At 41.9% G+C, this 22,842-nt stretch overlaps 1 protein-coding gene and 1 non-coding gene across 2 annotated transcripts in view; one reads left to right on the forward strand and one right to left on the reverse strand.

Annotated features, from left to right (window-relative positions):
• The window catches only part of LOC126456813 (Down syndrome cell adhesion molecule-like protein Dscam2), a 389,296-nt gene that overhangs the window by 25,399 nt on the left and 341,055 nt on the right, over positions 1-22,842 (reverse strand). Inside the window, exons 30-33 of the mRNA XM_050092611.1 lie at positions 21,237-21,524; positions 20,572-20,716; positions 20,319-20,491; positions 14,257-14,451 (exon numbers count right to left, since the gene is read on the reverse strand). Of these exons, the coding sequence (XP_049948568.1) occupies positions 14,257-14,451; positions 20,319-20,491; positions 20,572-20,716; positions 21,237-21,524 (801 nt within the window). The remainder of the gene's footprint in view (positions 1-14,256; positions 14,452-20,318; positions 20,492-20,571; positions 20,717-21,236; positions 21,525-22,842) is intronic.
• On the forward strand, positions 17,143-17,217 carry Trnas-cga (transfer RNA serine (anticodon CGA)). Its single transcript has one exon. It is a non-coding gene; the product is annotated as a tRNA-Ser (tRNA).

The following is a 22,842-nucleotide window of genomic DNA, read 5'->3' on the forward strand; positions in this document are numbered from 1 at the left end:
AACAAAAGCCTGTACCGAGCAACTGAGCGTCTCTCCTGCAGAGTCTTCCACTGAAGTTTATCTATCATCTCCGTAACGCTTTCGCGATTACTAAATGATCCTGTAACAAAGTGCGCTGCTCTCTGTTGGATCTTCTCTATCTCTTCTATCAATCCTATTTGGTACACATCCCACATTGCTGAGCAGTATTCAAACAGTGGGCGAACAAGCGTACTGTAACCTACTTCCTTTGTTTTCAGATTGCATTTCCTTAGGATTCTTCCACTGAATCTCAGTCTGGCATCTGCTTTACCGACGATCAATTTTATATGATCATTCCATTTTAAATCACTCCTAATGCGTACTCCCAGATAATTTATGGAATTAACTGCTTCCAGTTGCTGACCTGCTATATTGAAGCTAAATGATAAGGGATCTTTCTTTCTATGTATTCGCAGCACATTACACTTGTCTAAATTGAGATTCAATTGCCATTCTCTCCACCATGCGTCAATTCGCTGCAGATCCTCCTGCATTTCAGTACAATTTTCCATTGTTACAACCTCTCGATATACCACAGCATCATCCGCAAAAAGCCTCAGTGAACTTCCAATGTCATCCACAAGGTCACTTATGTATATTATGAATAGCAACGGTCCTATGACACTCCCCTGCACCACACCTGAAATCACTCTTACTTCAGAAGACTTCTCTCCATTGAGAATGACATGCTGCATTTTGCTATCTAGGAACTCTTCAATCCAATCACACAATTGGTCTGATAGTCCATATGCTTTTACTTTGTTCACTAAACGACTGTGGGGAACTGTATCGAACGCCTTGCGGAAGTCAAGAAACACAGCATCTACCTGGGATCCCGTGTCTATGGCCTTCTGAGTCTCGTGGACGAATAGCGCGAGCTGGGTTTCACACAATCGTCTTTTTCGAAACCCATGTTGATTCCTACAGAGCAGATTTCTAGTCTCCAGAAACGTCATTATACTCGAACATAATACGTGTTCCAAAATTCTACAACTGATCGACGTTAGAGATATAGGTCTATAGTTCTGCACATCTGTTTGACGTCCCTTCTTGAAAACGGGGATGACCTGTGCCCTTTTCCAATCCTTTGGAACGCTATGCTCTTCTAGAGACCTAGGGAACACCGCGTCAAGATGGGGGGCAAGTTCCTTCGTGTACTCTGTGTAAAATCGAACTGGTATCCCATCAGGTCCAGCGGCTTTTCCTCTTTTGAGTGATTTTAATTGTTTCTCTATTCCTCTGTCGTCTATTTCAATATCTACCATTTTGTCATCTGTGCGACAATCTAGTGAAGGAACTACAGTGCAGTCTTCCTCTGTGAAACAGCTTTGGAAAAAGACATTTAGTATTTCGGCCTTTAGTCTGTCATCCTCTGTTTCAGTACCATTTTGGTCACAGAGTGTCTGGACATTTTGTTTTGATCCACCTACCACTTTGACATAAGACCAAAATTTCTTAGGATTTTCTGGCAAGTCAGTACATAGAACTTTACTTTCGAATTCATTGAACGCCTCTCGCATAGCCCTCCTCACACTAAATTTCGCTTCGCGTAATTTTTGTTTGTCTGCAAGGCTTTGGCTATGTTAATGTTTGCTGTGAAGTCCCCTTTGCTTCCGCAGCAGTTTTCTAACTCGGTTGTCGTACCACGGTGGCTCTTTCCCATCTCTTACGATCTTGCTTGGCACATACTCATCTAACGCATATTGTACGATGGTTTTGAACTTTGTCCACTGATCCTCAACACTATCTGTACTTGAGACAAAACTTTTGTGTTGAGCTGTCAGGTACTCTGAAATCTGCTTTTTGTCACTTTTGCTAGACAGAAAAATCTTCCTACCTTTTTTAATATTTCTATTTACGGCTGAAATCATCGATGCAGTAACCACTTTATGATCGCTGATTCCCTGTTCTGCGTTAACTGTTTCAAACAGTTCGGGTCTGTTTGTCACCAGAAGTTCTAATATATTATTGCCACAAGTCGGTTCTCTGTTTAACTGCTCAAGCTAGTTTTCAGATAAAGCACTTTAAAAAGTTTCACTGGATTCTTTGTCCCTGCCACCCGTTATGAACGTTTGAGTCTCCCAGACTATATCCGGCAAATTAAAATCTCCACCCAGAACTATAACATGGTGGGGAAATCTACTCGAAATATTTTCCAAATTATCCTTCAGGTGCTCAGCCACAACAGTGTCTGAGCCAGGAGGCCTATAGAGACATCCAATTACCATGTCTGAGCCTGCTTTAACCATGACCTTCACCCAAATTATTTCACATTTTGGATCTCCATCAATTTCCTTCGATACTATTGCACTTCTTATCGCTATAAACACGCCTCCCCCTTCACTGTCCGGCCTGTCTCTGCGGTATACATTCCAATCTGAGTTTAGAATTTCATTACTGTTTGCATCTGGTTTCAGCCAACTTTCTGTCCCTAGTACTATGTGGGCATAGTGACCGCTTATTAATGAGAGCAGTTCTGGGACCTTTCTATAGACACTCCTGCAGTTTACTATTAGTACGTTAATATTGTTAACATTTGGTTGCGATATATGGGTGGCTGTTTATATTTGAGTGAGTGTTTATTTTATTGTTTAGGGGATTTTTTATTAACAGTTATGGATTGATAAGTGGCCTTCAAATAGCTACAATCGGTGGTGTGTCTTGTGAGAAACTCAGTATTTGGGTGAATGTTGTACAACTGTGTAACGGTCAGCTAGGCTTGCAAATTGTTAGTACATTTAACAGCTGTTATTTTAATTATTTTCGTTGATAAAATTGTTTGTTGAACCTGCTTGCAGCCCCACTCAGTTGATGTAACTCTTCTTGTTTTCGGGAACTCTGTGCTTCCTATTTTAATCTCCTGCTCTTAATGATACAATTGTTAAGTTTTTTCTTTTTTTTAATGAACTGAGCAATTGTTAGTACATTTAATGGCTGTTATTGTAATTCATTTGGTTGATAGAATTGTGTATTGAATCTACTTGCACCCGTGCCAAGCTGATGCGACTTTTCTTGTTTTTGGAAACTATGTGCTCCCGATTTTCATGTCCTGCCTTTAATGGTATAACTGTTAATTTTTTTAATGATTTGAGCCTCTTCAACTTTTGCTCAGATTTCTGATTCCTTAAATTCATTTGTAAATTGCAATATTAATATTGCCATTAAGTAATAAAATGTATTAGATGGAATAACAAAACCTTCCATGTTTTTCCCTTAAGCTGTCCCAAGCATAGTTGTGAGATGTCACATTGTAACCACACTCAATTCTACACTCCTGGAAATGGAAAAAAGAACACATTGACACCGGTGTGTCAGACGCACCATACTTGCTCCGGACACTGCGAGAGGGCTGTACAAGCAATGATCACACGCACGGCACAGCGGACACACCAGGAACCGCGGTGTTGGCCGTCGAATGGCGCTAGCTGCGCAGCATTTGTGCACCGCCGCCGTCAGTGTCAGCCAGTTTGCCGTGGCATACGGAGCTCCATCGCAGTCTTTAACACTGGTAGCATGCCGCGACAGCGTGGACGTGAACCGTATGTGCAGTTGACGGACTTTGAGCGAGGGCGTATAGTGGGCATGCGGGAGGCCGGGTGGACGTACTGCCGAATTGCTCAACACGTGGGGCGTGAGGTCTCCACAGTACATCGATGTTGTCGCCAGTGGTCGGCGGAAGGTGCACGTGCCCGTCGACCTGGGACCGGACCGCAGCGACGCACGGATGCACGCCAAGACCGTAGGATCCTACGCAGTGCCGTAGGGGACCGCACCGCCACGTCCCAGCAAATTAGGGACACTGTTGCTCCTGGGGTATCGGCGAGGACCATTCGCAAACGTCTCCATGAAGCTGGGCTACGGTCCCGCACACCGTTAGGCTGTCTTCCGCTCACGCCCCAACATCGTGCAGCCCGCCTCCAGTGGTGTCGTGACAGGCGTGAATGGAGGGACGAATGGAGACGTGTCGTCTTCAGCGATGAGAGTCGCTTCTGCCTTGGTGCCAATGATGGTCGTATGCGTGTTTGGCGCCGTGCAGGTGAGCGCCACAATCAGGACTGCATACGACCGAGGCACACAGGGCCAACACCCGGCATCATGGTGTGGGGAGCGATCTCCTACACTGGCCGTACACCACTGGTGATCGTCGAGGGGACACTGAATAGTGCACGGTACATCCAAACCGTCATCGAACCCATCGTTCTACCATTCCTAGACCGGCAAGGGAACTTGCTGTTCCAACAGGACAATGCACGTCCGCATGTATCCCGTGCCACCCAACGTGCTCTAGAAGGTGTAAGTCAACTACCCTGGCCAGCAAGATCTCTGGATCTGTCCCCCATTGAGCATGTTTGGGACTGGATGAAGCGTCGTCTCACGCGGTCTGCACGTCCAGCACGAACGCTGGTCCAACTGAGGCGCCAGGTGGAAATGGCATGGCAAGCCGTTCCACAGGACTACATCCAGCATCTCTACGATCGTCTCCATGGGAGAATAGCAGCCTGCATTGCTGCGAAAGGTGGATATACACTGTACTAGTGCCTACATTGTGCATGCTCTGTTGCCTGTGTCTATGTGCCTGTGGTTCTGTCAGTGTGATCATGTGATGTATCTGACCCCAGGAATGTGTCAATAAAGTTTCCCCTTCCTGGGACAATGAATTCACGGTGTTCTTATTTCAATTTCCAGGAGTGTATATCAGAAAGTAGTGTTGTCAATGAAGTATAACTTAGCACTGACAGCACATTTATTTTGAATGCCGTCATGCAACCAGAACAGAAATGAACCCCTGCACAGAGCATTTACACACATATATCATGTGAACATAATAAATTTAGAGAACCTTTCAGAAATGATAAATAGTAGAAAACAAATAATTGGTGGTGGTGGAGTTTGAACTGGTTACCCACAATATGTCAGCCCCACTAACTGCTATGGTAAACTGCATGCACCACAGCTCATAGCATTGTTCTCTCTCCAGGAGAAACAGTGACCTGCTGTTTCAGGAGTTCCAATGAAGCCATCTACAGCTCCCTGATATAGATCTCATCAGTGATCCTCTATACAGCAATGGTTATGTTGTCACAGCCTCTTTGCTATGATGAGCACCAGAGGTAGTCCCTTGCTTTGAAGCTTCATGGTTATCAAGCAGATTTTCAGTCTCAGTATTATGAAAACGATAGTTGCTACTCACCATATAGTGAAAATGCTGAGTCGCCAATAGACACAACAAAAAGGCTGTCAGTAAGTTAGCTTTGAGCCAGCAAGGCTTTCTCTGGGAATAGACAACATACGCACACACACTCATGCAAACGCAACTCTCACATAAACACATCCTTTGGCTGCTGAGGAGTCTGGGCTGCATGTGAGTGAGTTGCGTGTGTGTGTGTGTGTGTGTGTTTTGTCCACTTCTGATGAAGGCCTTGCTGGCCAAAAGCTACGTTTCTGGCAGTCTTTTTGTTGTGCCTATCCGCAAATCAGCAACTCCGTTATATGGTGAGTATTTCAATTTCTGCCTCAAAACTGTTGTAGGGCTTCATATGGAGCACATAGATGATATTTCTGTGCTTGCCCAGTCTGTGTTTCACAACCTGGCACACTGGGCTGACAAACTGAGTGCAGACACTGGCCAGAGCCAATGAGCTGACTCCGTCCAGCGGTCCGCAGCTTCCCCAGCCTGCAGGGCTGCGCATTGTGGTTACTTGCAGCCTGTTCATTAATAGCCCTGCTGTGTTACCCTCTTAGACAGCACACCCACCAACATGGAGTGACAAGCAATGTGACGCTTGTTGTAATGAGAGTAACTGAATGAAAATCAATTCTGTCATTAGTTGGAAAACAATGGACTCAATCAGTTTTAGGTTCATAGGTTGAATTAAATGATTCCTTTGATGGTCTGTTGGAGTAATTGAATGAAACCACTGACACTGTCCATTATAGTTTCTAACATTGACTGAATTATTCATTCCTTCTTTTCAACTGAAACCAGTCTGTGGCTCTTCTGTGATTTGGAACATGTTTTGTTCTTTCAACTGAAACTTTTATTTGACTGAACATTCATTCTTCAGAGTAAAACCAGTCTTTCCTACTTTCATTACACGTGTGTACAGATTATTCCATGATGATATTTGTATCTGATTTAATGATCTGATGATGGCTATACGCCAAAACTTGTAATGAAAGTTTTATAATATTTGTGACAGACAGAAATTTATTTGCCTAAAGACCTACACTACACTGTATCCTTTGTTTCAGGAGAAAAATCTGACTAACTGAACATTAAAATATTGTTCTAAATTTCAAGTTCTTATTGAATTTTCATTGGTTGTCCATTGAACGATTACAGCATTTTATGTATTCATTTTATGAGTGAAAATCTTGAAGGAAAGAGCTTTGACTAGAGGGCCTACCTACAATGAAAAAAATGTGAAAACATGGAGAACACTGCATATTTCCTTGTAATCCCAGCTTTTATTTAGTTTCATACTGTTGCAGTATCTATACAGTTTATAAGAGTGTTTGTGACACTACTAGCAATTCTAGAATATATTTACCATGTATAAATTCTTGTAATTATGTGTCTTAATTATCAAACAGCACAAATCAAACATACATTGGGGGAAATAAAAGGATTGCTTTCTCGTGGAGAGGAGTCCTGGTAATCACAATTACTGTAATAAGGAATTGACTCATAGTAGGAATCACATAGCACAAAATGTGAATGAGTCAATCTCTACCTGTGTATCATAAGACTTTGCAAATAGATGCAAGGTATGTCGCAACACAGGCAGACGCTGCAGCAGTATCGCGAGCAGAGCACACAATGCAGCAGGATGGTAAGTTGACAGGCTGGTGAACTTACCCGTCAGCTCATTGGCCCTGGCCCAGCGGTCTGCGCTCAGATGACCAGCCTTATAGGCCCAGCTGTGAAGCATGGACTGGTCAGGCTGAAAGCATCCCCGTGCGTGACTCTAGTTGTAATCCTTGACTTTGTATGTGAAGTCCAACAAGCAATGAAGGACATCATACAGCTCAAAGTAATGCTCTGTTACCTTCATTAACTTTAACTTTCCACACAGTCACAGAAATCTGTACTAAGTCTGCCGTGCTCTATCTCACTGTCTGGTCCCTCATGTTATAGTGCTCTCAGTTTTCTCCTGAGCATCCGGAGTATATATGCAAGTCAGCTGCCTTGCTTCTTTGATCCCATTGATGAGGTTTTTCACATAGTCATCTGAGTATTGTTTGGTTGAAACAGGAACTTTGTATCCAGTGTCATTTTGGCCTCGTGAGTGTGGAGCAGAAAGACTGATGTGAAACCCGCAGGGTCTTGCTTCACTCTGTCATATATAATGTCACAACAGGCAATAGTGTATCCAAATCTCACTGCTAGATATCAATGTACATTGAGAGCATATCTGCCACTTCTTATTAAAGTGTCCTGTGAGGCCATTTGTCTGTGAGTGATAGGCAGTTGTCGTCCAGTGGGTGATGTTGCAATCTGACATTACTTCTGATATTAGTCTCGACTGGGAAAATTTTCCAAAATCATCACACAGCGTGCCCACGCTTCAAAATTATGCCTTCTACAAAGAACCTTTCAATTTTCAGAGCTTGGGACAGTCTCCATCACTATTCGCTAGGTGCACCAACATTTGTATTTTTTGGGCAATGAATAGGCGCATTCAGACAGAGGCTAGTAGTTTTAATATGTCTCAGCACAGTTGTCAGGCAGCTTAGATTTTCTTCGAATGTCTTTTAAAAACGGCAATATCAACCAGATAGCAAAACTGTGACTTTATTTCAGGAGTTGAAGCAGGTTGTCCATCATACGATCAAAGGTGGCTGGAGTGTTACAAAGTCCAAATGGCATAACTCTGAACTCAAAGAGGCAGTGAGAAGTTATGAAGGCAGCCTTTTCCTGTTCACCCTTATCAACCTTTATTTGCCAGTAGCCTGCCTGGAAGTTCACAGTTGATAAAAATTTTGCTGCTTTCAAGCAGTCTAGAGTGTCATCAACGCAAGGCAATAGGTAGAAATCTTTTTTCATGATTTTGTTCAGCTGTCAATATTGTTGAGACAGAAACACCAACAGAGGACCAAGCACTTTGTGAAGGTTCAGTGGTGTCATTTTGAAATATTCCACCTCCCACCCCCCAATAATCCATCGTTCAACCGGTGAAACCATATACAAGATTGTTCCTTGGTCAGACAAGTTTCTAGTGGCACTACAATTGTCTGCAGTGGTAGTGGAGTACGATTCTTCATCAACGGCACTAAGCTGACTTCCCTGAACAGGTTCAGCTGCCATTATGTACATACCTTTAGGCTTCTCATGACAATTAGTAATCTAAAGAGTTCTTTGATCACCAAAAATGTTTACGATCACTACTGGCAAGTATTTTTCTTTTGTGAGCCTGAATAGCTTTCAAAATCAACAAAAGTTTCACAGTTTAACAGTGCATCTTGATTCATAACTGTAACTTGTCAAAGTGATGATGGTGGGGTAACAACGTTTTCAATGGTGAACAACTAACCAGGGCAATCTTTGTTATGTTTGCTTGCTAGAATAGCTTTGTTAGTCTGGAGCTCTGATCTTCTATGACTGACTGTGAAACTTGCAAGAAGTTCATCCAGAATAGCATTTCAACTACATTCTAAAAAAAATAAAAAATAAAAAAATAAAAAAAATTAATTGATTGTTATTCTTGCAATAAATGTTCCTGTCAGCTGCAGCTGGACACATTTCCCACTTCTGGCTTTTAGCATAATCATTTTTGTATCACAGAACATAAGTCTTCTTTATCAGACAGTGATAATCATTCGAGAATACAGAAAAGGAATCCCCTGAATTGATCAGTACTTAGACAGACTAGCCATTGATGATGATGATATCAGTAAGATTTCCTGACATTTTGGTGATTGTCATCTGTGGAGGATTTTTATCTCTGGCAGCCTCACTTCTATAGATGGTCACCTCACCTTCGTGAGTTCAGTGACCAGACAAGCGGTTGGTATACCTGTACGATGATGGGGAACAGCTAAGGCATATTAGTGAGCAAACTCATCAATGGTATGGTGATGGGCTTCGTTCCACAGGCTGATTGTAATCATCTACATTAGACTGGCATGAATAGAACTGTTGCAATGTCTGACATTGGGGGTGTAGTAGATATCTAAAACTCACTTTCTTTCTCTGTCCTCCATGTCTCTTCTTCTGCTGGGTATTACACTTTGTGGAGGAGTTGATTGTGACTTCGTAGGCTGGGTACTGGGTTGTCGTTTCATGACTGTGTCATCAGTCCAATTTGGCTTAGTCTATTCTACACCTACATCTAGATAAATACTCAGCAATCCACCATACAGCGCATGGTAGAGAATACCTATAATTTCCTTTCCTGTTCCTCTTGCAAATAGAGTGAGAGAAAAACAATTATCTATATGCCTCCACATGAGTCCTAATTTCACGTATCTTATCTTTGTGGTCCTTATGCACAACGTATGTTGGAGGCAGTAGAAACGTTCTGCAGTCAGCTTCAAATGCTAGTTCTCTAAATTTTTTCAATAGTGTTCCTCGAAAAGAATGTTGCCTTCCCACCAGGGATTTTCATTTGAGTTACCAAACCATGCCCGTAACACTTGCATATCGTTCGAACCTATGAGTAACAAATATAGCACTCCACTTTTGAACTACTTTGATGTCTTCCCTTAATCTAACCTGGTATGGATCCCAAACATTCCAGCAGTACCCAAGAAGTCGACCATTCACCTTCTCTACCACAACCCTCACATGCTTGTTCCATTTCATATTTCTTTGCAATATTACACCCACATATTTAAACGCTGTGACTGTGTCAAGCAACACACTAATTATGTTGTATTCAAACATAATGGGTTTGTTTTCCTTCTGATCCACATTAACTTACATTTTTCTACATCTAAAGCTAGCTGCCATTCATCACAACAACTAGAAATTTGGTCTAAGTCATTGTATATTCTCCTACAGTCACTTATCTTTGGCACTTTCCATACACCACAACATCATCATCAAATAACCGCAGACTACTGCCCATGCTGTCCGCCCCCAAATCATTTATACATACAAAGAATAATAACGGTCCTATCGCACTTCCCTGGGTGCTGTGGTACCCTCGTCTCTCATGAACACCCACCATAGAGGACAACATACTGGGTCTATTAATTAAGAAGTCTTTCAGCCACTCTCATATCTGTGGGCCTATTCCATATGCTCGAAACTTCTTTAACAGCCTGCAATTGGGCACCGTGTCAAAGGCTTTCCAGAAATAGGGAATCTGCTTGTTGTCTTCCATCTACAAATCGCAGTATATCATTTGAGGAAAGGGTAAGCTGAGTTTCACATGTGTGATGGTTTCTAAAACCGCACTGATTCATCGACATAAGATTCTCAGTTTCAAGAAAATTTATTATATTTGAACTGAAATGTGTTGATAATTCTGCAGCAAACCAATTTTAAGGACATTGGTCTGTAATTTTTTGGGTCTGGTCTTTTGCCCTCTTTACATATAGGAGTCACTTGTGCTCTTTTCCAGTTACTTGGGACTTCACACTGGTTGAGAGATTTGTGATAAATGTCAGCTAGGTAAGGGGGCCAATGCTGTAGCGTACTCTTTGAAAAACTGAACTGGGATTCCATCTGGACCTAGTGACTTATTTGTTTTCAACTCTTTTAGTTGTTTCTCTACACCAGGGATGCTTACTACTATGTCATCCATACAGGAGACTGTCTGATGGTCAGGTGATAGTATGTTTGTACAATTCTCCTGTGTTAACAATTTCTTAAATGCAAAACTTAAAACTTCAGATTTCATTTTGGTATCTTCAACTGCCACACCAGGCTGGTCATCAAGTAGCTGGATGGAAGCAATTTTACACAGGACTAGAATTTTTTCGGGTTCCCCGTCATATCTTTTGCTAAGGTATGACAATGGTAGTTGTTGCAGGCTTTGTGCATAGATCTTTTTACAGATATATGAATGTCTAGTAACCTTTGCTTGTGTCATTTGTGCATTCTCTTTTGGACCGAGAGTGCAACAGCTTCTGCTTCCTTATCATTTTCTGAATTTCATTATTAAACCATGGTGGCTCTTTTCCATCCTTAATCCACTTACTAGACACACAATTCTCCACACTATGATTTACAACCTGCTTAAACTTTGCCCATAATTCCTCTATGTCCATCTTACTGGAACTAAGTGATGTCAGTTCTTCCTGGCACGTACAACTGGTAGCAGAGACTTGTGCTAAATATTGACACACCTCTTCTTAACATTCTCTATCACTTCCTGAATGTGGTCTTAACTTTCATTGCTGCTATCTCCCGCACATTTGCTTTGACAATCCTGGTAACCATAAATGCTCTATCTCTTTTCTCACTACCTGGCAAAAGAGTGAGGTGAGGTTGTGAAGATCTCCCAGAACTGCCATACAGACCACATTTGAGAGTCAGTCAAACTTCTTTTATCTGATTTTTTTCTGTTTCATTTCCCTGATGCACTGGCACAATTTGATGAATTCCTCAGTTGCTGTGGCATCCTTTACCATAAGAGCTTGGTACACATCTTCCGCAACTCCTTTCATCAGTCTGTAATAATCAGATTCACAATGTGACATATGACCAAAACACTCTTCATATAGGACTGTGTCATTCCTCTAGGCCTTTTTGTCCTGTTCTTAATTTGTTCTTCTGTTAAGTGAACTTTGTACTGATCATCAACCATTTTTTCTCTCTTTCATTTCAGCCTCTTATTTGTCCTAGTTATTGAGCTTCTCTTCAATGTTCTCAACCCTGCAGGACTCTGCTGTACACCACATCATGTCATCCCACATATTGCATGTGGTGACTCAGCTGAATCCTATCAGATATTTCTTTGGATCATGACCACTGTCTTTGAAAAGCAATGATGGCTGCCTGATGTGCAGCTGACTTGCTGCTGTTTTGAAATACACTGGTACCCTGAATATACGCACCTTGGGAATGAAATACCACTGCATTGCAGTTCCTGTCCACTTAGGTGATGGCTTTTACGTTGCACGCACCTACACACACATGCAATGTTAATTTTATTATCCATTAAATTCTTGAAATCACTAGACACGTTCTTTTCTCCTTGTGAAATGAAAGAAAGATTAGGATTTAATGGCCTCTCAATGATGAAGTTTTTACAGATGGCACTAAAGCTTAGACTGTGGATGGGTGGAGAATGACACTGACTACATCTTTTTCAAAGGAACCACCACAGTATTTGCATTAAACAATCTAAGGAAACCATGTAAAACATAATTCAGCATAGTTGAGTGAGAAACTGAACCTTGGTCCCCCTGAAAGTGTGTCCAGTGGTGCACAATAGCCACCTCCCCATCAGAAAATTAAAAATAAAGCTGATATTGCAGGGCCTGTGTTGTTAAGAAGAAGGATGCAATGTTCTTTCAGACAAGCATGCTTGTCCAAAGGAAAATTGCATTGCTCATCTTAACAACACAGGCAATGCAATACTGTATTTATCTGCCAATACTGACCAATGACTTTCAATTAAAATATCCTCCCCTGTTCACAATGTGTGCACAGGTTACGATGCGGAACAATGACATATGGAAGTTTGAGTCTGGTCATGAGTCATACACAGATAGCCAAAGCAGTTAAGGCAACTGCTCACATTTACTGAGCAAGGTGGTTCAGTGGTTAGCACACTAGACTCGCTTTTGGCAGGGCAACGGCTCAACCCATCTCCAGCCATCCTGATTTAGGTTTTCCGTGATTTCCCTAAATCATTTCTGGCAAATACCGGGATGGTTCCTTTGAAAGGGCACAGCCAATTTCCTTCCCAATAGTTCCCTAATCCGAGCTTGTGCTCCATCTCTAATGATTTAGTTGTCGACAGGACAATGAACACTAATCTCCTCCAACTGCTCATGTAAAGTAGGATATACAGGTTCGAGCCCCAGTCTGGCACATATTTTCATTGCTGTCATTCCATTATACAGGGTGTTACAAAAAGGTATGGCCAAACTTTCAGGAAACATTCCTCACACACAAAGAAAGAAAATATGTTATGTGGACATGTGTCCGGAAACGCTTACTTTCCATGTTAGAGCTCATTTTATTACTTCTCTTCAAATCACATTAATCATGGAATGGAAACACACACAACAGAACGTGCCAGCGTGACTTCAAACACTTTGTTACAGGAAATGTTCAAAATGTCCTCCGTTAGCAAGGATACATGCATCCACCCTCCGTCGCATGGAATCCCTGATGCGCTGATGCAGCCCTGGAGAATGGCATATTGTATCACAGCCGTCCACAATACGAGCACGAAGAGTCTCTACATTTGGTACCGGGGTTGTGTAGACAAGAGTTTTAAAATGCCCCCATAAATGAAAGTCAAGAGGGTTGAGGTCAGGAGAGTGTGGAGGCCATGGAATTGGTCCGCCTCTACCAATCCATCGGTCACCGAATCTGTTGTTGAGAAGTGTACGAACACTTCGACTGAAATGTGCAGGAGCTCCATCGGGCATGAACCACATGTTGTGTCATACTTGTAAAGGCATATGTTCTAGCAGCACAGGTAGAATATCCCGTATGAAATCATGATAAAGTGCTCCATTGAGCGTAGGTGGAAGAACAAAATAAAATGAGCTCTAACATGGAAATTAAGCATTTCCGGACATATGTCCACATAACATCTTTTCTTTATTTGTGTGTGAGGAATGTTTCCTGAAAGTTTTGCCGTACCTTTTTGTAACACCCTGTACAGCTGATGGTTGACCATATTTGCAACTGTGAATAAGTTTCATACAAAAGTAAAGTATTTAAAGAAGACCACCACACAATGAAGTAATACACACGGCAATGGACCTTTGCTACAAAACCGATATAACTGTACAATATATTAAAAGTTAGATTTTAAAGACACTGGAATTAAAATCTATGAGTTCTTTTTTCCATAGTTTGGAACAAAGACAGGGTATATGCAGACCTCATAAGTGGGCTGCAAAGACATGGTATATGCAGATCTCCTAAGTTGGTCGTATCAGAAGCACAAAGTTAAACAAAGGCAGAGATGACTATAAAATATTTTTTGTACCTAAGCACCTTTTTAGTTTATAATTTAATTTGATACAAACAATGGTTGGTTGGTTGGTATGTAGATTAAAGGGACTAAACTACAAGGTTATCAGTCTACAAACAATGAATACCTGCACTGTCATCAGACATCATGTGCTGACGCTTTCTGTTGACTTGAAGAGTGCATCCCTGTTGTACACCACTATCATTTTCCAGGTGTCCAAAGGTTTTAAACTGCATTGTATAGTCAAGTGTTGGTGTGTTAGTTGTCCTTGCAAGATCACATGACACAGGAAACGTGGCATATGGGCTCATCTCATAGAGCTCTGAAATGATAAAACAAAATGAAATTGTTATTCATATAGAGTTCCTGGTAGAAATTTGTGAACAATGTTATTGCTGACGAAAGTTATTTCAATTGCAGTAGTACATCAGGAAGGATATATACTGCAGAACTCATCTTAAGACAATGGTAAAAGTAATGAATTAGCTACGAGGATAAAATACCTACTCTGTAGCAGAGTGTGCACAGAAATTGCCCTTCTCAGCAAAATACAATTGTGTTCTGGCCTGGACTTAGAACATGGATCTTTGTCTTTTCCTGAAAAAAGTGTACCTTATGAACTACTGGAGGCCTACACAGATGTTTGGACCTCCAGCAACTCTGCTAGAACTCCAATCCATTGAACCACGAGGATTAGCTGCATAAATGATTGGAAATAATTGTGCTGAAATCCTCAATTTGATTCAATGAAAATTGAGGTTAATGCATGATAGTTCCCTGAAAAGTTTGCATCCCAAGTTCTTCCTGAGCTAGGGCTCTTTGTCTAATGTACCCAAAGTTGACAGGCCATTATACTCTAACCAAGCTTCTTTTTCATTCCAATTCTTTTACCGTGTTCAGAAAATAATTCACTTACAGCAGAGTAAAAGTTATTTCCACAAACTGACTTATGATATGTATCTTGCAAAGTTCTTCAGGCAACATAAGAGATGTAAGTGAATCTACAGAAGCATAAGGATAAGTAAATGAAAAGGGAAATTACGTTGAATGTCCTGTTGATAACAAAATTATTACACTTTCAGAGATGGAGCATCTTTGATCAGACAGTGATGAAGAAGGGAATCAGAGAGAATCAGATATGATGTTATGAGAAACAGATTATTTCAAAAATATTCAAAATTTAAGTCATAAAAACCATGTACAGTGTACTTACGTGTTTCCTACAATTGCTGTCAATGCTCACTGTGAGGTATGAAAGATACAATTGGGTATGGGTCAGCTGCTGGTTCTGTGCAGCCAATGAAAGAGCGATGGGTAGATAATATGTTTGGAACACAGGCACCCATATGATGGTTTATAGGAGAGGTGGCCAAGGCCTGAGGTATGGAGTATTTTTAGTATTTTGGAAGACAAAAGGTGACTTGTAAGCAGCCACAAAGAAGATCCAGCTCTGCCCCTGTTAAAAACCTGCATAATGCAAACCTTTAAATCATTTTCTTGAAAGAAAACCACCTGACTGTACTATATTTTTTCCTTTCCCTGAGACTAGGGGCCTGGGCGAACCATAGCTCCCCATTGTCCCCAGATACAAGAAACATTGTAACATTCCCACATCAATATAGAAATGAAATACGATATCACTTGCCCGCGAAAGACAAAGGTCCCGAGTTCAAGTCTCTGTCTGGCACACAGTTTTAATCTGCCAAGAAGTTTCATATCAGCGCACACTCCACTGCAGAGTGAAAATCTCATTCTGGAAACATCCCCAGGCTGTGACTAAGCCATGTCTCTGCAATATCCTTTCTTTCAGGAGTGCTAGTTCTGCAGGGTTCGCAGGAGAGCTTCTGTAAAGTTGGGAAGGTAGGAGACAAGGTACTGGCAGAAGTAAAGCTGTGAGGACAGGGCGTGAGTCGTGCTCGGGTAGCTCAGGTGGTAGAGCACTTGCTCGCGAAAGGCAAAGGTCCCAAGCTTGAGTCTCAGTTCGACACACAGTTTTAATCTGCCAAGAAGTTTCAAAATACGATATGTACATGGCAAAAGACAGTTGCATTCTCATGTTACACCACAACCACAACATCAGATATTGCACTTATTTGGAACAAACAGCAAAATATATGGTGATATGAAACTTCCTGGCAGATTAAAACTGTGTGCCCGACCGAGACTCGAACTCGGGACCTTTGCCTTTCGCGGGCAAGTGCTCTACCAACTGAGCTACCGAAGCACGACTCACGCCCGGTACTCACAGCTTTACTTCTGCCAGTACCTCGTCTCCTACCTTCCAAACTTTACAGAAGCTCTCCTGCGAACCATGCAGAACTAGCACTCCTGAAAGAAATGATATTGCGGAGACATGGCTTAGCCACAGCCTGGGGGATGTTTCCAGAATGAGATTTTCACTCTGCAGCGGAGTGTGCGCTGATATGAAACTTCCTGGCAGATTAAAACTGTGTGCCCGACCGAGACTCGAACTCGGGACCTTTGCCTTTCGCGGGCAAGTGCTCTACCAACTGAGCTACCGAAGCACGACTCACGCCCGGTACTCACAGCTTTACTTCTGCCAGTACCTCGTCTCCTACCTTCCAAACTTTACAGAAGCTCTCCTGCGAACCATCCAGAACTAGCACTCCTGAAAGAAAGGATATTGCGGAGACATGGCTTAGCCACAGCCTGGGGGATGTTTCCAGAATGAGATTTTCACTCTGCAGCGGAGTGTGCGCTGATATGAAACTTCCTGGCAGATTAAAACTGTGTGCCCGACCGAGACTCGAACTCGGGACCTTTGCCTTTCGCGGGCAAGTGCTCTACCAACTGAGCTACCGAAGCACGACTCACGCCCGGTACTCACAGCTTTACTTCTGCCAGTACCTCGTGGCTAAGCCATGTCTCCGCAATATCCTTTCTTTCAGGAGTGCTAGTTCTGCATGGTTCGCAGGAGAGCTTCTGTAAAGTTTGGAAGGTAGGAGACGAGGTACTGGCAGAAGTAAAGCTGTGAGTACCGGGCGTGAGTCGTGCTTCGGTAGCTCAGTTGGTAGAGCACTTGCCCGCGAAAGGCAAAGGTCCCGAGTTCAAGTCTCGGTCGGGAACACAGTTTTAATCTGCCAGGAAGTTTCATATCAGCGCACACTCCGCTGCAGAGTGAAAATCTCATTCTGGAAACATCCCCCAGGCTGTGGCTAAGCCATGTCTCCGCAATATCCTTTCTTTCAGGAGTGCTAGTTCTGCATGGTTCGCAGGAGAGCTTCTGTAAAGTTTGGAAGGTAGGAGACGAGGTACTGGCAGAAGTAAAGCTGTGAGTACCGGGCGTGAGTCGTGCTTCGGTAGCTCAGTTGGTAGAGCACTTGCCCACGAAAGGCAAAGGTCCCGAGTTCGAGTCTCGGTCGGGCACACAGTTTTAATCTGCCAGGAAGTTTCATATCAGCGCACACTCCGCTGCAGAGTGAAAATCTCATTCAGCAAAATATATGGGATGACAAAGATAAAAAATTTCACAACTGCGCTGTTAGGATGATGGTTATGATTGATAATAGTGATACCACATATGACAGACTTAGTAAGCAAAAAAGGTAGTGAAAATAAAAATTGATGTAAATCATTTCTTTTTGTTATTTTATTTCTTCTTGTATTATCAAAATCCAGACAGTCAATAAATGGCCTAAGTTTAAAATAGCTAAATACTAGTGTTTTAGGCAAATAATTAATTTCAATAAACCAACTTGTAGTTTTTGATTACAGTATTCAGAATACGTTAAAAATAAATTTTTCTCATGGAGCCTCTTAAAAAAAGGGGGATCGTCTTATATTCAGGGTCATCTTGCACTCGGGTGAATACGGTAAGTTAGACTTAAATAAGTATTTGTACATTACTGACCTTTCTGTGATAATTATAGGACTCCTTATCTGCAAGCTGATCATCAAGAAAGTATATTAAGTGAAATTTATCTTCCACACTGACATATTGATTATTCAAAAAAGTTATAAATACCTATATGTTCATCCATTAGGTCAGAAAAGGAGATGCTGATCAACACCTTTTAAATCAGCAATGTTACACATTGTACTGTGTCTTCAGTACAAGCCTTAGTCATAAGGTTTCAATATAAACTTGATAAAATAACGTTACATAACTGAGTTTTTGTTTGTTTGTAGGTGCATATTTGGAGTACTGCTACACTTTGGAATTCCCACGCCACAGTATCGTGGCCAGTTCCACACCCATTCAAAAACCTGTCGAACCAAGACAAAAAAAAAAAAAAAAATGGTGTAGCTGTATCAGTTCAAGTAGGACCATTTCTTTATCTGTCTGATCACCATGTACGACTGCTGTGTGGTGCCAAGACAAAGCAGTAGAACAGTGAGGGGAAATATGGAGTTACTACCACCAAAAAATAGGAAGATCCAACCACCATCGGACAAGGTGATGCAGAGTATTTTTTTGTGACTGTCATACTGTGATGCTAGCAAATTACTATCAAAATCTCCTGATATTACAAGAGACCACCAAGACAGAGGATAATGGGAAGCTGGTCCCTCACTCTCCTGGCATGGACCCAGTAATATTTTGCTCCTTCCCTGAATGACTGGATAATGAAACCATTGCTTGGCAGGCATTTCCAGAATTATGACAAAACGATTTCCAACATGGAATGTTTCCTGAATAGCCAAACTGCAGACCTCTACAACCAAGGTCTCTGTTAAATCACCCACCACTTGGAAAAAGCTTCACACTGAAGCATGATTTTGTAAAGACAAACACCACCACCGAGTTCCATAGTCACAGCTTAACACCATCACCAAGCTCCATAGTCACAGCTTGATTTCTTTGAGGTGATAATCAAAACTTTTAGCCTGCCCCTCGTCTGTATATTAATGCAGAATATTTTGGGGTATAACTGCTGAGCATTACTACAAGAAGAGTAAACAGACAGTTCTACCCATGCAGACATATCAGTCAATTATGTGACTGATGGATGAGAGAGTGCTCAAAGCAATGGATATGCATGAGATCATTACAATGTTCACTTTGACACAAAAAATGCTATACCGTCTTAGGGATGTTACTGGAGTCTGTGGATTGGCAACCGAATGGTAGAATTGGAGTGGTCATTCATGGCGGCATCATGCACAAGCTATTGGAACACAAATTTTGATTTGTGAGTATGGAGTCTCATTTAAGAAGTGTGACGGATATGAACCACGGACCTTGTCATTGGTGGGGAGGCTTGCACGCCTTAGCGATACAGATATCCGTACCGTAGGTGTGACCACAATGGGGGGGTATCTGTTGAGAGGCCAGACAAATGCGTGGTTCCTGAAGAGGGGCAGCAGCCTTTGCAGTAGTTGCAGAGGCAACAGTCTGGATGATTGGCTGATCTGGCTTGTAACACTAACCAAAACGGCCTTGCTGTGCTGGTACTGCGAATGGCTGAAAGCAAGGGGAATTTACAGCTGTAATTTTTCCCGAGGGCATACAGCTTTGCTGTATGGTTAAATGATGAAATACAGTAGAAGAAGAATGGGTAGCTTTGAGGGATGAAGTAGTGGAGGCACCAGAAGATCAAGTGGGTATAAAGACGAGGGTTAGTAGAAATCCTTGGGTAACAAAAGAAATATTGAATTTAATTGATGAAAGGAGAAAATATAAAAATGCAGTAAATGAAGCAGGCAAAAAGGAATACAAACGTCTCAAAAATGAGATCGACAGGAAGTGCAAAATGGCTAAGCAGGGATGGCTAGAGGACAAATGTAAGGATTAGAGGCATATATCACTAGGGGTAAGAGAGATTCTGCCTACAGGAAAGTTAAAGAGACCTTTGGAGAAAAGAGAACCACTTGTATGAATATCAAGAGCTCAGATGGAAACCCAGTCCATATTCTCTCTATTTCAGCCATCAGTAGTTATTTTGCTGCCCAAATAATACAACTCATCTACAGTACTACGTATGGTATCTCTTATTTCCTAATCTAACTCCCTCAGGTATGTTAAACAAATATTAATAAGTTCACACTAGTAATAGTTTTTCCATCACAATAAATTACATACTAACACAGTTGACACTAACATTATTGAGGTACTCTATTGTCAATCAAACACTCTTGTTTCATAACATGTTACAACCCAAAGCTGACACTGTATAAAAATACAATATAAGTAATATCAATCTTTGATATACTCAGTATGTTTCTTACCAGAAGAATCATCCGACTGCTTAAGTGTAAGATGATCCTCAATTTTAGTGGGGCACGATGAATAGATCTGCTGAAAGTTTCTCTTGTTATCCATTTCAGCTGCTGCCTTGCAAACACTTGGGCTCTCAGGTAAGCCCTGATTTCCTTTGTACTCTGTATCTTGTCGACACTGTCTGAGGACAGAAGAACTTGAAGTACTCTGAAGGCAAGTGAACCACACTAATGGAGAGACTATTACAGTTCATTCACTCACCTTCTGTGGATTGCCACGTACACAAGCAATCCAGTAGATAGTAACAAAATTGCAGAACAAATGGATGGCACTATAACATGAATGTCTTCATAGAATCGACCTGCATTTTTTGATTTTCCACTTACTTGCATTGGGCCAACAGTTTCTGATAAGAGAAATCAAATACAGGGTTAATATTTCTTCTTTATATTTGTTCTACTTATTAGATGCTTATGTGTTTGATATGTGCTTGCAAATCTAGAGGAATATCACACACTATAGAAAATTTAAAAACAAAGCAATGTGGCTGAACCAGAGATACACACAGGGCTGGTTTATGGCAGAAGCAACACAAGTTGCCACTTTGAGTGCCAGGCACAGAGGGGCACTAGAACTGTAAGATTTCTACACTGGATACACCTCAAGCACACACTTGGCACTCAGAGCTGAGGAGATCAGGGGTGAACATGAGCAAGGTTTTTATGTAGTAGATATCACAATTAGTAGTGAATACTGACACTGGTGGAAGTGTATGATGGAAATGGAGGAAGGAGGGGCACTCAAATGGTAAGTCTCTTGTGAGGAAAGATGTTCTTGAACTGGGCCTAGATACATATATGAAGCCAAATTATTATATGGAAATTCAGAGAATTTAACAATAGAGTGCTTCATCATGGCTATCTTACCTCCAGTCAATGTTGTTGTGGCAATGTTGAAATGCACTCTGGTGGAACCAGCACTGTTGTGAGCAGTTAGTCGCAACTGATACCATGTGGCGGGTTGAAGATCCCCTATCAGGAGATTCTTTGGTGGCGCATTATTGTCAATGAGTATCCACTCATTACTTTCACGCATCCGGTATTCAACGACAAAATATAACATAGAACATCCACCATCTGGCCAGCTATGCAAGCGCAAATGAAGAGACGTTGCATTTGCTGACATGAGGGTCTCTGTGTTTGGTACCTGTGGTTCTAACAGATAAAACTAAATTAATTCCTATAACAGTGCACAGATGTTTTCCATAATATAATAATATCACAAGTCAACTAGGAATGTATGCGGGTGAGTCAAATGAAAACCTCAAATATTTTTCAAATATTATTTACTGTGCAAAAGTGGTACAAAGCTGTATCACTTTTCAACATAATCTCCCCCACGATCAATGCAAGTCCTCCAGTGCTTACAAAGTGCATAAATTCCTTTAGAAAAAAATTATTTTGGTAGTCCGCGCAACCACTCATGCACCATGTGGCATACCTCTTCATCAGAAAGGAACTTCTTTCCTACCATTGCGTCTTTGAGTGTTCCAAACATACGGACATCACTTGGGGTAAGGTCTGGTGAGTATGGTGGATGAGGACGACACTCAAAATGCAGATCTGTGATTGTTGCAACTGTTGTACGAGCAGTGTGGGGCCTTGCATTGTTATGTTGCTAAAGGACACCTGCTGACAGCAATCCATGTCGCTTTGATTTGATTGCAGGTCGCACATGATTTTTTTGGAGATCTGTGTATGATGCACTGGTGACAATGGTCCCTCTAGGCATGCAATGCTCCAAAATGATGCCATTTTCGTCCCAAAAGAGAGTCAGCATAACCTTCCCTGCTGCTGCTTCTGTTCGAAACGTTTTTGGTTTTGGTGATGAGGAACGGTGCCATTCCTTGCTCGATCTCATCATTTCCAGTTGGTGGAAGTCAACCCAGGTTTCGACCCCAGTAATGATTCTTGCAAGGAAGCCATCACCTTCTCATTCAAAGGGCCTAAGAAGTTCTTTACAAGCATCAACACGTTGTTCTCTCATTTCAGGAGTCAGCTGCCTTGGCACCCATCTTGCAGACACTCTGTGAAACTGGAGCACATCATGCACAATGTGGTGTGCTGACCCATGACTAATCTGTAAACAATGTCATACAGTGTCACTTGGTGGTTTTCCTTCACTATGGCTCTGACTGCCGGAATTTTCTCTGGAGTCACAACTCGTTGTGCCTGATCTGGGCGAGGAGCATCTTCCACTGAAGTCACACCATGTGCAAACTTCCTACTCCGTTTGTAGACTTGCTACTGTGACAAACATGCATCACTGTACTGAACCTTCATTCATAGATGAGTTTCAATAGGTTTCACGCCTTCACTATGCAAAAACCGAATAACAGAATGCTGTTCTTCCCTGGTGCAAGTCGCAAGTGGGGCGGCCATCTTTATACTGATACTGCGACGGTATGTGTGCATCTGCACTATGCTGCCACCTACAGGCCATTCTGCAAGCTTTTTGTAGCACGTTTACCAA

This window comes from Schistocerca serialis, chromosome 1 (genome assembly GCF_023864345.2).
Source record: "Schistocerca serialis cubense isolate TAMUIC-IGC-003099 chromosome 1, iqSchSeri2.2, whole genome shotgun sequence".
NCBI lineage: Eukaryota > Metazoa > Arthropoda > Insecta > Orthoptera > Acrididae > Schistocerca > Schistocerca serialis.